The following is a 17,050-nucleotide window of genomic DNA, read 5'->3' as shown; positions in this document are numbered from 1 at the left end:
ACAGAACAACACAAAGTAGAACTCAAAATTCTAAAATATTCCCCAGCGAATGACATCATTCCTGAGTTCTCAATTAGCCCTTCTTCAAGCTCCATTATTCCACCGTCTTTCTTCTATTTCGTTCCTTATAAATACATATGCCTTCATTTTCTTTTGAGCAATTTGGCAAGGCAAAAGCCAAAGATTCTTTTCCGGAAAACCCTCTAATCTTTTGCCGTTAACTCTTTGTCAACACTTGGGATATTCTATTCTTTTTGTTTCGAGTTTTTCCAAGCCTTAATTGTGCATGACAATTGTACATTTTGTTGGCTTTTTGGCTATTCGGCTATTGTGGGGGGGGGGCCCTCCTAATGTGGTTGATAATTTTATGCACATAATTGCCCATCCACTGAAACAACAAAAAAAAGCATTCTTGCCAAACTACAACCAGCCGCCACATCAAGTGGCAAAGAGGCAACCCAACCACCAAGTGGCAGTGACGGCAAGAGGCAAGAGCCATCGTGCCACTTTAATTGCTGACAGTTTGAAAACTTTATTTTTCTGCCATTTTCTGTTTTTCCACCATCAGTTTTCGGTGTATTTTTGTTAATGTTGCAAACAATTAAATATGCAGAAATATGACAGATACTTGGTGATGATAATTGGTCCTACCCCCACACCCCTCTCAGCTGATAGTTTTCCGCAAATCTAGCAGCAAGTTTTTGGTTTTACCTGTGGCTAAAACCACCAATAAATGGCCAAGAAACATAGACAATTATAAGCAAAAAGACCGCAGCGAAGCCCATGAAATACGAGAGTATTAGAGCCCATGCCCAGGCGGCCGCCATAAAGCAAACTCTAAAAATAAAAATCAAAAACCAGTAGTTGGAAACGTGACGCCATCAATTTCGGTGTCTTGTCTGTGCAGAGACGATCCCCTCTCCGAAAGACCCTCAAAATCAAAGTTGGGGAACCCAAAAAAAGAGCAAAAAGCGTTTGGCCAAACTTTGAGCAAAAATGATTGTTTTTCTATATTTCTTTTTTTTTTTGATTGTTTGCTGTTTTGCCAGGGCCTTTGCCTTGAATTTGTTTTGCGGAAAACATTGAATGGAGTTTAAAAATAAATAAATTCAAGTGCATAATTTGCAAAGTGAAACGACAGTCGACAGTCGGCGCTTGCAGTATATGCAATTTTCTTGAATTATATATTTATTATTATAAATACTTTAAATAAAGAAATATTATTTATTAAATATTAAAAAAAATATATACATATCTGTAATAGTTTTTATATTAAGTATTTTTTAGTATTTGAAAAGTTTTATGATAAATTTTTAACTTTTTTTATCTAATCAGTTCTACACCCTAATCTTTAGTTTTTAAATGTTTTTCGCTCTCGATTATCGAATATTTCATGTATTGTTTGTGACACGCGTTTGAAATTTGTGCTAACAGAACTTTCCATTTGGCATTTCATAAATATTGACTCTCTTTCTATTTGCTTGAGTTTCAACACACAGACACCTCCCTCACACCTGGCTTTGCTTCTACTACGCTTTTTTCTATACTTTTTTTTTCTCTTAATATATTGTTCGTGCTGTTTGCTCTAAAATACAATACATACAAACATATATGTATGTAGGTTGTATATATATATTTATTATTGTTCATATATCGTATGGTGTATGCATTTCTTCTCGTGTTCGTATTTGCCGTGTTCGCTTTTTCTGGGTTTTCTCTGTGTCTGCTCTCTCGGGGTTCGAGCTTTATATTTAACACATTTTCTGATATAGTATTTCGTATTCTTTTGTCTTATTTGGATTCTATTTAATGCTGATGTCCACACTTTCGACAGGTGTTGCAACCGTGAAATACATACTACATACATATATAGCCAACCAAAAAAATTCACTCGACTTCTACTACTCTTTTCATTCTGATTAAATTATGCACAACTTATTTTGCTAGTTCTTTTCTCTGGGAAAACTCATCTCAAAATGAAAGGTTCTTTCGGTAGCTGGAACACTCAAGGAGATTTTCTGAAGAGTTCTTTAATTAGAAGAGTTAAGGAAGAAATTTCCACTGCCAACAGGCTACAAAGCTACAACAACACCGTTACACAGGTACACACAAGCGGCGACACGTGCTTTACATGTAAAATTGACAAGGTGACAAGATGGATGAAGGGGGGGGTGGAGCGGCAGGGCAAGGGGAGGCTCAGAGAGTGTGCGACAGAGAGAGAGAGAGCCATGCGGCGGTGGCGATGTGTGAAAATGCAATGTGAAGAGCCACAGCCAGAGGTGCCAGAGGGAGATGCACAAACGAAAGGCCAAAGCAACAGAGTAGAGAGAGAGAGCTAAAGCTACTCTTGGTACCTGATACCTCGTAATCGTGAAGTGTGAGGGTATATTGTTTGCATAATGCAATATGCAACAGAAAGTAGAAAATGATATAAGAAAATAAGAGAAGACAAAAATCTATTTTGCATCATTAAAAGCGTATTTTAAGCAAAGTATTTTCATGCTTTTAATTTCTCATCGTAGTTTTTATTACGCACAAAACAAAAGAAACCAAATAAAAGGGTATATGCATTGTCGCAATCAATAATTTTGCCTTCATACTTGTTGTGTCTGCATTTATGGAATTTTTTATGAATGATGCAGCAGCGCAACGCACAGCAGAGCAGAGCAGCAGCAGCAACAGCAGCAGCAGCGGCCGAGGAGCAACAACAATTTGGCGTTGATGAAGTGCTGAAAGGCAGAGAGCTGCAGTTGTTGTTGTTGCTGCTGCCTAGCCAAGTCCTTCTGCACAAGGTGTATTAAATACAAGGTAAGGCAGCAGGCACGCTGAGATGTAACCCCTTTTGGCATTTCCTCACGATCTGCCACACCTTCCCATTGAACATACCTTTCCACTACGCCCCTCTCTCTCTCACTCCACCTCGTCACACAACACGCTCTCTGCGCATTTGTTTATGAATTAATAAAATTTTAATTATGTTGCACAAATAATTGCTCACTTGTGCAGAAAAGCATATGGATGGATGGATGGAGAGTTGGGGGGGAAGAGCAGGATGGAAACCAGGCAAATAATAAGAAAAACAAATGCGAAAAATGGAATATGGAAAACAAAACGATAACGGTAAATAGGAAATGCCCATAAAACCAGGCCCACAAAGTGCATTTTCATGAATAATTGATACGAAATGTGTAGAGCGTGGAATGGGAATGGAATTTGTTACCACCCGCATGGATAATTGGCATCTTTTTTATTATGTTTTGTTTTTTATTTATGTATATTTATGGAATTTATTAAAATCTTTTCAATGCCTTCAGAATGGTAAGAGTTAGAGAAAGGTATTTAAAGTCGTTAGAAATAAGAATACTAAATTTAAAGTATAATTAAAGTTTCAAACAGGAGAGCAAATCATGGATCATATTTTTGTAGATCTCTTGAGAGATGTTAATCAGTTTTTTTCCAAGCTTAAATATATCATAAGTTCCACACTAAAGGCGCCTGCCTTACATTGTCTTTCTATGTATGAAAAAAAAAAAATCACCAAAAATTTTACCCACAAAAGAACCTTCAACTCTACAAAAAACTGTCAAATGCAGAACCATGAAAATTCTGCGAACCGAAGGCATCAGGTGACTGACTGACGGGAATGACTTCTCCCAAACCCACACACACACACACACACACGAGCACATTATCCCATCCGTATACTCGTACTCGTACAAGTAGATACTTTTTAAACCAATTTTTCTAAATGTTCTCACACACAAAAAAAAAAAAAAACACCGTCCAAAAATTATGTACAATGTCTTCAAATTACACGAGTCTTATCATTTATTAAAATTCGGGGGAATTTATTAAGTGAGAGAGCGAGCGAGCGAGTGAGAGAGTGGGCCTACCCATGGGGCGATGGGACAAAAGTCCCCATAATATAATGTACATATTTAAATATATCGAATTTCCTCGAGTAAATATACAAACGAAAGCAAAAGCTAAACAGCAACAAGCGGGGAGGAGGAGGAGGGTGAGGGGCAAGAGGGACAAGAGGGACTGCCATATAACAAACTATTTTGTACCTAATTCCGTCGTGCCGAGAGGTTAAAGACATGCCACAAAAAATACACAAAAAACAAAAACCATAACAACGGACAAAGACACAAAAAAAAAGGAAGCCAACCTTTTCCGGAGGGCCGAAGATTTGGATACCCTTAAAGAACCATTGAATCAGTCTAATGCCACTGTTCCGCAAAGGAACAAAGGAATGGCACGCTGTACAAATTTCCCATAAGTGAAAGGATGCATTTTACGATTGATTTACAGCCAGCTACAGACAGACACCCTGTAACACATTGCCAAAAGTTTCAATATGCTCGTCGAAACTTTCTTCTCTTTGTTTACAAAACTTTCAGCAAAATGGCAATACCCTCTCTATTGGTTAGAGTATAAAGGGTATTCCTGGTAAAGCTCAAATCCTGTTTACTTCCTTTTTTGAGCTCAAAAGCTACCTAAGCAACGCCGCAACGCCGCAACAGAACAACAGACAGAGCCACTAAATCTTCTATAGGCACAAGTTTTAGGAGATTCTTTTTCGGGCAGCATCTCATGGATGTAGATATCTGTATCTGCGTGCTTGTGTCTGTGTGCCTGTGTTATGTATATCTTTTTTCATATATCTTCTCGGTCGCTGATTTATTATTTACTTTATAAAAAATGTTCTCCTCCAAATCAAGTTTTGGGAGGGGAGGATCTAGGGATGAGCGCTGGAGGGGAAGGAGAAGGGTATCAAAATTTTGCTTAATTTTTGTCTGCCCCAAGGAGTGGCGAGCGGAAGGAGGGCAGAGGGTAGCACCACAGCTTCTATCCATTAGACGGGAGGGCAGGAGGAAGGAGCCACAGAGCCACAGAGCCGCTTGGACCGCTTCACGGAAATCTTGTTAAATTTCGCTTGATTGAATTTGCTTGCATTTTGCGGCCGCAACGGAGCGGCGTTTCTCTCTTGAAATCTTCCTTCTTTTACTTTTTATTCCTTTTTTTAGTTGTATATATTTTATATTCTTTTTATAGGTATATTCTTGTATTTGTTGTCAATGTTCGACCACACGCAGAATGAAATTCACACACTAAATAAATATGCAAAAGAAATGTAATGTTCCTCATGTACTTAACATGAAAATTGAAATGGAAACTATTTATTTTTATCCACATTTCTATGTAATAATCTCCTGCTCTTTTTTTTTGTATATTTCCCCCTTTGCTTCCTTCTGCATGTGTTTCTCTTTCCTTCTTTCTGTATATGTACCTCTCTCTTTCTATTTCTTTAGCTCTTTAACCACAGAATTTATGGCAAGGAAATGAAACAAAAACAAGAAAAGGAAGTGGCTTGAAATAAATCGAATGAGGGATTCCCTAACTCCAGATTTATAGCTATGGGAGCTGAACATAGGAGGGAATTAAATGGTTCTAGTTTAAAACATGAAAACAAAATGGGAATCCAGCAGTCGAATAAAATATTTTAAGATTTCTCTAATAATATTTTTTATCCACTATAATCTGCCCTATCCTCCTGCCTATTAGCCCACATTTTAGGAAGAGAAGTATCAGCGTGTTAGGAGCGCTCTCGGAGGAAGCTGTGGCGGCAAAAGATGGTTGTTGCAGCAGTGGCAGTGGCAATGGCAGTTGCTACCTGGGTGGAGTTCCATGCGAAACCCACTGGGCGCACTGGCACTGGTAATGGTAATGGTAATGGGGGAAAAAACCGCAGAAAATTGCTATACATCTGCAGAGGAAAAGCCAGAGTTAAAGCATAAGCCAAAGCCATCGTGTAGATGAAAACTGGCTTTTTCCACACAATGAGATTTATTTATCGTGATTGTGCGCTTAATTGAAAATTGTTTGCGACCGAACGGAGAGAGCATGTGATATGGGGGGCAGAAGAGCGCAACAGGAGAGACGACGAAACGACTCCTGGCTTCCGTTCTGCAGGGTCTCCCGGTCCCATATATCACCGTGAACCCATCTTGGGTCTCCATCCTGACTAACGGTATTCCTAACACACATCTATTGACATACATTTTAGGGTCTGACTGTACTTTGCTCTACCCGTTTGCAGCCTGCTCCTCCCCGCGTTTTTTCCCCCAAAAACAATTTGTCAACGACATGAGGCAATGATATAGCAGGAAAATAGCCAGGAAAACTGTAGCCACTGTTCCGAGGGAAAATGAAAATGTCAGCAGCATCAGGCTCCCACAGCAACAGCAACAGCAACAACAATATCGCAATAGCTAAGTGGATACCAAGAGAGAGACAGAGAGGGAAGGAGAGCACACTCGATGGAAGGAATGGAATGGAATCCATCAACCGCCCATGGAGTCCATCGCATTGGCATCCAACTGGCATCGGGCGAAACCAACGAAACCTTTTCAATCACATTACCCGATGGAATGCGACCCCAAGAGTGCCGCTGTATACTTATTATGGCATGGTATATGGCCTCTAACTAGCATCTAGGGGGGTTACTAAGTAACTCCCTGCTTAGCAGCTCTTTTTGAATGGCAGAGAACTCCTCTCTTTCGGTGGGAGAAACTTGTTGGAAAGTGTATGTTTTATGTTGGAATTTAATGGGGAGCAAGAAAGGAGAAACACTTTAAGGTTTATCTAGAGTCTGATCGCAGAAAATTAGGATCGTTTGGTTCCAATGTATCCGTTCGCTTAGGGGAACATTTCTTCAGCGAATCAACGTCATTCACTTCAATAGACATACGTGGAAATAAGTGAATTAGGGGTAAAGGGGCACTATTTGATCTATTTAAAATCCGATAAATCAGCAGATAGTTCCGTAGTTACAAAGGTGAACTCTTTTCTATCCCCCATTCGGCTTTCAAAGCATTTAAATAGTTTGATTTTGATCTCTGCTGAAATCTTAAATTTCCTCCTAAAATAAATAAACTCTTCGCATTTGTAAAATCCCCCGAAAAGCCCCTGCATGTGTGTTTTGCAGTCACCGTCACCGCCGCAATGGCGAATCAACGGCACTGACAGCCGCCCCCTCCCACACGCATGTCCTTATTGAGATCCGTACCGCGTGTAATCCTCCAGCATTATTTCGTTCTGTGTGGCACACGCTCCACTCCTCTCTGTGGGCGGTCTCGGGCGGAAAATTCCATCAGCTACAAGAATAGAAAGTACTTTACAGGATAAGCGCCCCGTGGCATCCTTGACAAGCCGCGCACCCCACCCCTCCCCAACCGCTCTGTACCAATCCCCCCCGTTGTTGTTGAATGCTATATTTGTGGAATAGATGCGTATATTGTACGTAATGCACCTCCCCCTACTAGTTAGCAATACCCAATCCCCACCCCGCACATGCGAATTTATATCGTATGCGTATTTTGCCTCTGTTTTTGACTTGTTGCACGTTGTCTACAGTTGATTGTGCGGGGCACAACAACAGGGAAATTAATTTGCAGCTTCTTCCACTCGAAATTTCACACAATTAGAGCCAAGAAATCAGGTTGATGGGGGCAGGCAGGCCATCAGCGGAATCCTTCGCATAAAGAGCGGTCAGGAAAATACACAAAAGTTTATGGGCGAGGGCGTGCCCCACAAGCTGGTAGTTGAAAGGAGAGCCATAAAAACCGAAAGAACTCAGAGGAGGCCAGAGGAGCCCGCTGCACAGTGGTTTGCAGAACTGAAAACCCATTGCAAATATTGTGGAAAGAGAGGCCTGAAAATACGTGGATTCCCTGCTACTTATTCCCTGCTTAATTCCCTTCAAATGATTTTTCATCCTAAATTTCATACCCTTCCATACAGCTCCTGCTCCACTGTGTGTCTCTCTCTCTGCCACTCGTGAAGAGAATGGAGCAATGAAGAGTGTGAATTTTATGAGCTCTCCTGAAAGTTAAATGGTTTCCCCAATTTAATGACGAATGCAACACGTCGCAGAGGAAGGGGAACCCTCAGGGATAAGTATTGTGTATTGACCGTTACAAAAACGTGTAAATAAAACCCAGAATATTCATACCTTTCCGCATCCCCTATGTACCCACCCCCCGTTCCATTGCAGGGTGTCGTCTGTCTGCTGCTTGCGTCAATTACTTAATTTTAATGGCCTTTATTATGCCACAAGCACAAATACGCGAATTGCACAAACACTCTGCCACACATGAATGTGCCACACCGAGATTGGAAAGTGTAAAACGCTTCCATTTACAAGCTCATAAACAGAGTCGCCGCTGCATCGTTGTGGGCCATTAAAAAACAGTCATCCAAACTCAAGTTGCACGCCCAAGACGGGGGAGTATTGTACGGGGAGTAAGGGTAAGGGCCAAGAATGTGCTAAGAAAATATTTAAGCAAGAGATCTAGTGATTCTGTTAAGCCGCAGTATGTTAAGATTCGCCTAGGCCACAGCCACAGTCCAAGTAAAGTTTAGCAGAGCAGAATAACGGATTTCCTCTTCTTCCATGTGTGTACAGTGAACACTCTCTTCTGTCGATCGCCCCCCTCTCTGAGTACGCTTTCCCTGGTTCCTCATGTTCTTACTGTAAAACCAAGGTACATTGATTCAATGTGGTCTATTTTGTTCTCTCTCTCTCTCTCCATGTACGAATTACAGAACGAAATTACTGAGAAATTACAATGTTGCTTCCTTCTCCCACCACTTGTATGAATTACACCTTGAGCCAAGCTTCGTACTCTACAAAAGAGAGAGAGAGAGAGAGTATTTAACTAATCAGAATTCCAAATGCCCTGCCAATTGGCACTTCCCTTATACGCTCCGTCTCCAACCTCCCCCTCACTCATCCAAAAGAAATCACAATTAAACAAACCTTAAACATACCTTTTAATTCATTCAAAATCGAAGCTCTCCGCTGCTAAATTTTTTGGGAGGTGTTTTTAGGGTCTCTTTTGCCGAACGTCGTCTTGTGATTACACACACACACCGCCATACAAATGCATGTTTGTATGTCTATTCCACTTGTTGCCAACTGCGCGTTTTTGTTGCTGGAATCTCGAGTGTCAATGCGTGTATGCATGTGTGTGTTGTGTGTGTGTGGTTGTGTGTGCGTGCGTCTGTGAAGTGGTTTTTTCTTTTTTGTTTATAACGGCGTCTGCCAGTGCAACAAACAAACAAAAGACGAAGGCGACGACAGCAAACGACGTCAACGCAGGTGTCGCAGACTTGTGTCGTTTAGAAGGGGTGCGGGGCGGGGGCTGCGAATTATTACAGCGCGACAAACATGACGTGAAACACAAGAGTTGGGGAGCGGGTGGGGGACAAACGCGAGAGAGAGACACACACACACTCACGCACAATAACGTACGAACCGTAAGAAACAGTTTAACGTAGTAAACATTTGCAATTGTTTAACGAAACAATTAAACGATGAAACACACTTTAACGCTGCTCGAATCAAGCACAAAATGTCGCGAAACTAACACCAAACCGAACGGGGACAATTATGCACGGGATATTGTTTAATAAACACACAAAAATTAACATTTTTAGTTTCTGTACAAAAAAGCGCAGGTCGCGTTCAGTGTGACCGCGGACTTACCGATCAAAAATACCGTCTGACCCTCAGAAATATACCGCAAATATATTGAGAATTTAACGAAGTTATGCGCTCTATTTAAACACCGCAGAGGGAGATTTGTAGAATAAATTTAAGTTAACTAAACATAAAAATCAAAGCTTAAAGCCTAGTACTCAGTTCAAACATATTTCGATAGCAAAATGTGCCATATATATTGCTGCGACCGAGTGTGACCTACGCTGACACTCTGCTCAGTCAGCTGCCGGCTGGTATTTTTTATTGTTATCGGCGCGGTCACGCTGTCACACACGTTCCACGACCCACGACCAATTTCTGAGTTTTACTACCTTTTGCGGTTGCATTTTTTGCTGTCTGGCACCCGCTGGATTTAGACTGAATCATCCATCCGCCCGGCTGGAGACCCTACTATGAGCGCCAGCGAGGAGTTCCAGGGCTGGCTCAACGAGCAGCTGCGCCAGCTGAACACAGACGAGGGGGTTTTTGGCTCCTACATTGTGGGCATCCTCGATGGCGAGGAGTCGGAAGAGGAGAAGGCGGAGGCCCTCGAGGGAATTCTCAGTGAAACCGGAGTGAGTTCTTCCGCCTTGGCCATGAATCCAAGCCTGCTAATTGCCGTCTTTCGCCCGCACTAACAACAGTCTGCCAACATTGATGAGCTGGTGGCCACCATAATGCAGAAATGGCTCCACAGCCATCCAGGTAACGACGAGCCGCCCAAGAAGGGCCTGGACATTGATGTGAACGGCCAGCTGGCCAAGCTGCTGGCCGCACAGAAGCTGCAGCAACCCGCCGCCAAAGAGCGTGAATACACCGAGGAGGAGCGCCGCATCAAGCAGCAGATTCTGGCGCAGTATTCAGAGGTTTTACACCCCACTCAAATCCGAAACGAATCCGTGCCACATGTAAATGCTTGTGCCTTTCAGACTGCCGTTCCTGGGGATGACGATGAGCACTCGGAGCCGGAGAGCGAGGATGACAGCGGCGCTGTGGCCCGCAACACAAACAAGTCCGATGTCCAGGCCTTGGCCAAGGAGAAGCGGGAGCAGGCGCGCCAGGACAGTGCGGCCAAGAAGCTTAAGGACAAGGAGGATCGCGAGAAGCAGAAGCAGCTGCGCGAGGAGAAGAAGGAGAAGCGCAAGACCGTCAAGGGAGAGCGCCGTCGGTAGCCCGCCCACAATCCGAGCCTCGAAATCAGCAGTAGCAGCAGCATCAGCAGGGAGGTGGGGGTGTGGTGTGTAGTAGCCCCCGCTAGATACTATACATATATCTGATATATCTGTACATTATATATATATACACTAACCGACTTTTTGTGACTTTGTGTTTGCAATTGAAACGCCAAAGTTTGGAATGGATATTTTTAAAATTTCTTTTCTTTTTGTGGTTGTCTTGCCATTAATTAACTAAATTAAATTTAAACTTGTCTTAAAGTTGCAGCCTCCAGACAGACGCCTGGCAACTAACTTGGCCAACTGTTTACGATTAATCTCGGCTAAGAATCTCCCGAGCTATACTATGTATATACTGTAGTATGTTTAGTAGGATTATTTTGTGTTATTTATGGATCCGTTTCATCGGTATGTTCTTGGCCATCGTCCTCGTCCTCGGCTTCTTCTTCATCCTCGTCCTCCTCCTCGTCGAGATCTGGCACTGGCTCTGACTCTGGCTCTAGCTCGGGCTCCGGCTCGTCCTCGGCCTCCTCCTCCTCATCATCATCCGGATCATCCTTATCCTGCTCCGCCAGCAGCTGCTCGGATACCTTCATGATGCCCTCCAGATCGTGCAGCTTGAACCGTCGATTGTTGGGATCCAAGCAGTTGGCCTTCACCTCCAAGTAGTCGCCAATCTGCTGCTCATCCCAGCTGGAGTACTGCATGGACGGAGATCCACAAAGGAAATGCGAGAGATTACATCGGCAACTATATAATCAGCAGAGACAGAGACTTACCACCGAGCTGGAGGTGAATAGCAGCTGCTCCTCGCCGGGCTCCGACTTGACTCTGAGAAACTTTTGCAAGAGGCTCGCCTGCACATCCTTGCGCCACAGGCACAGGCGAGTGTTCTTCATCCAGTCCTTGTCCAGCAGATCGGCCTTCTTCATCAGCAGATCCACCTGGTGCAGCTTCACGAACTGCTTCTTGGGGGGCAGACTCTGCGGCCGCTTCGAGGTGCTGGCCAGCGGATACTCAAAGTCCTCATCGCTGGGATCCGTTTCTAGGTCATCGTCATCGTCGTTCTCGTCGGAGTCGTCATCGCTGTCCAACTTCGAGTGGCGACGCTTGGCCTTCGAGGCTGTTCCAGCTGCCTTTCGCTTGCGGCTGCCCTCACTGCCACCTGCTCCGCCAGCGCCAGCGCCAGCACCTGCTGCACCACTTGAACCGCCAGCAACGGCAAGGCCGATGCGCGGCTGCTTTGGTGGCCGCTTCTTGGTGGGACGCCAGTCCTCCTCCGAATCGGAATCGTCGTCCGGACTGTAGTCCTCCTCTTCGTCGCTCTCCACAAATGTGGTGGTCACCAGCTCGGTGCGACTTCGCATTCTTTTGCGCCCACTGCCCACTGGATTTTCTCTATCCTCTGATGCTCTGTTGCTGTTGCTCCTGTTGCCGAGGTCGAGGTTTTTTTGAGGTTTTGAGCTTAAGTCCTGCGCTCCTGCTGCTTCGGTTGCTGCTGTTGCTGCCACTGCCACTTCTGCTGCTGAATGCGTCCCAAAGCTGAATGAAAATTTTATTGTTGACTCCGAAAAAAGCTAATTTCCACACACACACAAGCAAGCATATTGGGGGCCCACACGGAGTCGCAAGGCTCTCTCCTTGGATTCCTTCGTGTATCCTTTGGGGGTGCTTTTGATTTTAAGCTTTTCCACTCTCTTTCTATTGCTCTCTCTATCTCAGGCTTTTTTCGCGCGCTCACAGGGTTGCATTTCGTGGGGCACAGGGTTGTATTTGACGCGCACCAGGACGGACGCCTGGAGCACAGTCGCTTGGCATTTTTACTACCGTTATCATTTAATATGATTTTTACTCCTCTTTGTTCTCAATTATAAAATTATATTTTTTATATTTTTATTTATATTTTATTTATTATTATTACTTTATTATTTTTTACTATTATTATTATTTTTTATTATTATTTATTATTTTTATTATTATTATTATTTATATTATTTTTATAATAATTTATTATTTTATACTTTTTCGGCGAAAGAAAAACAAGCGACTTTGGTTTCTTATTTGCTTTTAGAATATATATTTATTTATTTTATTTAAACATTTACGTAAAGCTGGACATTGGAGCACACATACACTAAGAGTCTACTTATTGAATTTCTACTTTCCTCGCTGACGTATTCTCTATGCAAATTTCTAATTTCATTTTTACTCATGACTCGGTTCGTCTACATCTACTGCACAAGCTGCTGCTGCACTTAATCATCTATTCGGAATGGTCTTCATCTGCATCCATCCGTCTAATCCATCCCTTAGACCTGCAAACGCTATACACGCGTGGGCGTCCCATAGATGGATCCAGCTCCGAGTCCGCTGCCGGCGTTGCTACGCCTCTGGGCGAGCGGCGAGGCTGGCTGGATGGCCGCCGGTCCGTTGTTGTTGTTCAGCAGGCGACGCTGCTGACTGTCCGAGTAGGCGCGCTCTACAATTGTTGGAGGATCTCAGTATACAGATACATATATGTATATACCGATATATCTCCCGATCTTGTCTCATGCACTATGGAGGGTGTGAGGGAGTTTGTCTGTATTTCTGCTCGTGTTCTCTCTGTGTGTGAAGCATGCACTTTTCTTACATTTTTTGTTCTCTCTCTCTCGCTCTTGTTTTACTTTACCACATATTTTCCGATTCTTCTTTAAATTGTTAACATGCAAAAAGGAAAATTACAAAAAAAAAATGTTTATTTATTTATTCGATAAGGCTGGATTTGAATATGGGTGCTAGGGGTTATCTGCTTGAAATGATTATGTGCAATGATTTGTTTTAAAGCTGATGGAACGTCCCCCGAAGTATATTCACGAAGCAATGTTCATGGCAGTGGCAACCGTGGGGCACTGCTGCATGTCGCGCGATAAACGTGTCGACATTTTTCTCGACATTTTTCTCTTCTCTCTTGAAGACTCGCAGGTTGCTAGTCGAATTTAATTTGGGCAGACTGTAGAATTTATTTTGCTATTCACAGCCACTTGAGAAAATAAAACTTTGCGCCGAGGGGCACTGCTGCATAACGCGTGACATGTGTAACCGAAATTTTGTAAAAATTCTCTAGACTCGCAGGTTGCTAGACTTTGCAGGGATAATTTAATTTTGGTAGACTGTAGAATTTTGCTACATGACGCGCGATAAGAAGAGCCGAAACTTTGTAAAAAAAATGTCCCTTTATTTTTCCAGGCTTGCGGATTGGCTCGCCTTTGTAGGTAGAATATTATTTCTGATTCTGCGACCGAAGCCACGCGCGTGACGTCTCATAAAAATTTAGATAGATAAATCAATTTTGAATATAATTCCATGTTAGCCATGCTTTTCCCCATTCCCCCTTCAGATACCAGAAGCCCAAAGAAACATATAAAGGAGAGAATAAATGCCACCTGGTTGCTATGCCAAGTTATATACCCAGAATCCTAGCGAAATGCGCAATGGAATGATGTCTGTTCCGTGTTGTGTGATGCTTATAATGGTAAATCATAATTAAAAGTGGAAATCAAAACCAAAGTGAAAGGCATGCCAGATGAGGGGGAGTTATGAGAGGAGTGCAATCAGAGCCATGTGGCGATGGGAAAACCGATGCACCTACCTCGAAACTTCAGGCCCTGGGCCTCGTTGATGATGGCCGCCAGTGCCGGATGCTGGTATCGCTCCCGGAATATGGCCGAACCATTGGTGTTTCCATTCAACGCAGCACCATTTCCATTGGCATTGCCATGGAGGTGCTGCTGTCTGTTGCTGTTGCTGCATCATCAGAAGTTTGTGCTGCGGCGTATGCTGGGGCGTTAGTGATGTGGGGGGCGTGGCATTGCCGTTCTTGTAGTAACGATTTTGGTTGGGATCGTAGGAGGCCTGCTGGTGCTGCTGTGGCTGCAGCTGCTGTTCGTGATTCTGATTCAAGCGATTGGCCATCTTGATGGAGGCGCAGCGCTCCTCCTCGTTGTTGCGCATCTTGAGGATGCGCTGATCCTGCACCGAGTACCGCGATCCGTTCAGGGCATTCAGCTGGTTGAGATTGCTGACCTGGCTGCTCAGCTTCTTGCCCCGAAAGCTGCCCGCGGGCGAGCCATTGTTCAGCAGAGTGCCGCGCGAGGAGCTGCCGTTCGTCTCGGTGCTGTCGCGCGATGCCTCGCGGTAGCTGGACGGACGATGCGTGGACGGTGGCGTATCCAAGCCGCTGTCATGGGCCGAGCAGTCCAGTTCTATTTTGCTGGGTGCACAGCCGCCGCCGCCGCCGCTGCCTCCACCCGTGGGTAGCATGGGTTGAACTGAAAACGGACCAAAGATTAGTGGGGAACTTGCGGAAAAGAAGACCATTGGACTCACCGGAGTGCCGCATATCGGTGGGCGCTCGGGGCTTGCGGTACAGCCAGTCCCTGTCCAGCTCGTTGCCATTATCCGGAGTGGCGCTGACGCCGCGGAAGAGTCTGGGACGTCGGAGTTGGACCTCCGCCTCCTCGGTCTCCTCGTCGACCACCTGATTGCTGCCGAAGCTGCTGTTGATGAAGATGCGCCTGGGCGAGCCATACAGGGCTCCGCCCTGCGTGAAGCTGCTCTGGGCGGAGGCATAGCCGTTGGAGTAGCGGCTGAGATTCGCATTGCTGTGGTGGGGTATCTTCTGGGGCGTCGAGTGGTTCGTGCTGATGCCGCTCAAGTGGTGGTTGTGGTTTTCGTTGTTCAGGGCGCTCAGATCCGGCACCGAATCGGAGAAGAGGAAGGGATTGGCGCCGCCATAGCCGTTCAGGCTGCCAGCTCCGATCTTGTGACGTGCCAGGCCGCCACCCGTTCCGTTCGTCATCAGCCAATCGTCCAGGGCACTCGAGTAGGTGCCGCCCAAGCCAAAGTGCTGGAACTGCAGCGAGGCATGCGACACGGGGGCAGCCAGCGAGGCTCTCGACCGGGGTCCCTGGGCAATCTTCAGGGCTCGTCGTCGCTCCTTGGAGGTCATAGTGCATTCCTAAAGCGATTTTTAGATAGTTTTTTAATCGGACTTGTGTTTTATTCATGGGTTTACATACCTCCAAAAGCTCGAACCAGTCCTCGAGGCCATCGTCGCAGCGCAACAGCACACGACCCTCGCGTCCCAGCAACAGTCCAATGGCGCTGTACGAGCGCCGATTCAGCCACTCCACCTTCTCGACATCCACCAGCTTGACCTGAGGAAAAACCCCAAAATGAAAGAACAATGAAAAATCGTTAGATAATCAAGTTAAAGGTTAAAACTAAAAGAGTTGTTTCGCTTTACCCCACTCCACGCAGTGGGGGTCTGAGAGCATTAATTTACAATAGAATTACTCGTGCGGGTGTGAATGGGGTCGGGGGTTAAAGACAGTTAAAGGGACTTTTCCGATAAGTTTATTTGAGTATGAAAAATAATTTAATAGTAGAGTTTAGAAGAGATTTTAGCTATAGAATAGAATCGCTAAGCAAATAGAGGCTTTAGTTTTTAATTTCCTGCACATAATTACTAAAAGTTCTTGCATTTTTGAATGGGCCCACGTGCCCACGCATTTTAGCTATGCCTGCCAGTGAAGTTATGTATAGGCTTCCAGACTCCCAGTCGCTTTCTTCCAGTGTGGCTTAGCAGTGAAGGATTATGTAAATCTTTGGAATTTCTACCACAAAACTTTTCCTCTGTCCAAGCACTTTCCCATTTTCCCCACATTTCCTTAGTAAAATCTCTGGTATAAATTGCAGCTCAATTATTTATAGGACCAAGAACTTTATGCCCTAACAACTTTTGCCGCTCAAACAATGCAACAATTAAGTGTCGCTCTCCTTTCTTTTCTTTTTCTTTTTCCTTTTTTTTTTTTCAAATTTTGCAACTCGGTTAAAAGTCATTAGGCCATGAGGCCTGCTGTGTCTCTCTCCCTACCTTGGGAGCAACTTTTTTTTAGCATGTAGAACAAACTTTTTATTGAACTTATTTTTATGCTTTTTATGAGTTAAACTTAAAGTTTTCCACTCTTGATGTTCTACCGAGTATTATGGCCAAGAACTATGCGGAGGCCATTAGGCAAATATGTCAGCAGCAGCAGAAGCAGCAGCAGCATCTGAGGAAGCAGCAGCAGGCAGCAGCAGCGTGTGGCAATTAGCCAAGTTATGCGGCCTCTGTAAGTTCTCCCCTCTTCTCTTTCTTTTAGTATTTCTTTGCGCTTGCTTCTCTTTTTCTCTCCTCTTCTAATGGCCAACATAATTAAGTTCTTTAAGCACTATAGCAAACGGGGAGGGAGGCGGTTCTGTCCGGGGGCCTGGTCACTTTTTTATGATGGAATATGGCATCAAG

At 44.3% G+C, this 17,050-nt stretch overlaps 3 protein-coding genes across 4 annotated transcripts in view; 1 reads left to right on the top strand and 2 right to left on the bottom strand.

The window, feature by feature from the left end:
* Positions 1 to 9,723: 9,723 nt before the first annotated feature.
* LOC111077792 (coiled-coil domain-containing protein 43) lies at positions 9,724 to 10,902 on the top strand. Of its 2 annotated transcripts, XM_022372207.2 has the most exons (3): positions 9,738 to 10,122; positions 10,192 to 10,413; positions 10,477 to 10,895. In XM_022372207.2, the coding sequence occupies exons 1-3, from the start codon at positions 9,961 to 9,963 to the stop codon at positions 10,717 to 10,719; spliced, it is 627 nt and encodes a 208-aa protein (XP_022227899.2). In that variant the 5' UTR covers positions 9,738 to 9,960; the 3' UTR covers positions 10,720 to 10,895. The 2 variants fall into 2 exon arrangements, with proteins under 2 accessions (XP_022227898.2, XP_022227899.2); XM_022372206.2 differs by having other exon boundaries at positions 9,724 to 10,122; positions 10,192 to 10,902.
* Positions 10,903 to 10,908: 6 nt separating this feature from the next.
* LOC111077791 (glutamic acid-rich protein) lies at positions 10,909 to 12,356 on the bottom strand. The gene is made up of 2 exons (XM_022372205.2): positions 11,502 to 12,356; positions 10,909 to 11,423 (listed from the first exon to the last, which is right to left on the bottom strand). The coding sequence occupies exons 1-2, from the start codon at positions 12,087 to 12,089 to the stop codon at positions 11,112 to 11,114; spliced, it is 900 nt and encodes a 299-aa protein (XP_022227897.2). The 5' UTR covers positions 12,090 to 12,356; the 3' UTR covers positions 10,909 to 11,111.
* Positions 12,357 to 13,107: 751 nt separating this feature from the next.
* LOC111077785 overlaps positions 13,108 to 17,050 on the bottom strand; it is a 42,899-nt gene continuing 38,956 nt past the window's right edge. The window contains 5 exon segments of the mRNA XM_022372192.2: positions 13,108 to 13,412; positions 14,354 to 14,507; positions 14,509 to 15,032; positions 15,091 to 15,721; positions 15,783 to 15,920. Coding sequence (XP_022227884.2) covers positions 13,390 to 13,412; positions 14,354 to 14,507; positions 14,509 to 15,032; positions 15,091 to 15,721; positions 15,783 to 15,920 — 1,470 coding nt within the window. The 3' untranslated portion in view covers positions 13,108 to 13,389.

This window comes from Drosophila obscura, unplaced genomic scaffold (genome assembly GCF_018151105.1).
Source record: "Drosophila obscura isolate BZ-5 IFL unplaced genomic scaffold, ASM1815110v1 contig_179, whole genome shotgun sequence".
NCBI classification, from domain to species: domain Eukaryota; kingdom Metazoa; phylum Arthropoda; class Insecta; order Diptera; family Drosophilidae; genus Drosophila; species Drosophila obscura.
The sequence above is the reverse complement of the archived record's forward strand: the minus strand, read 5'-3'. Positions and strand labels throughout refer to the sequence as shown.

Coding starts and splice junctions, on each gene's coding strand:
- LOC111077792 (XM_022372206.2), top strand. CDS start 9,961: ATGAGCGCCAGCGAGGAGTTCCAGGGCTGGCTCAACGAGCAGCTGCGC. Junction 10,123..10,191: donor GAATTCTCAGTGAAACCGGA/GTGAGTTCTTCC, acceptor CACTAACAACAG/TCTGCCAACATTGATGAGCT.
- LOC111077791 (XM_022372205.2), bottom strand. CDS start 12,089: ATGCGAAGTCGCACCGAGCTGGTGACCACCACATTTGTGGAGAGCGAC. Junction 11,424..11,501: donor TATTCACCTCCAGCTCGGTG/GTAAGTCTCTGT, acceptor CCGTCCATGCAG/TACTCCAGCTGGGATGAGCA.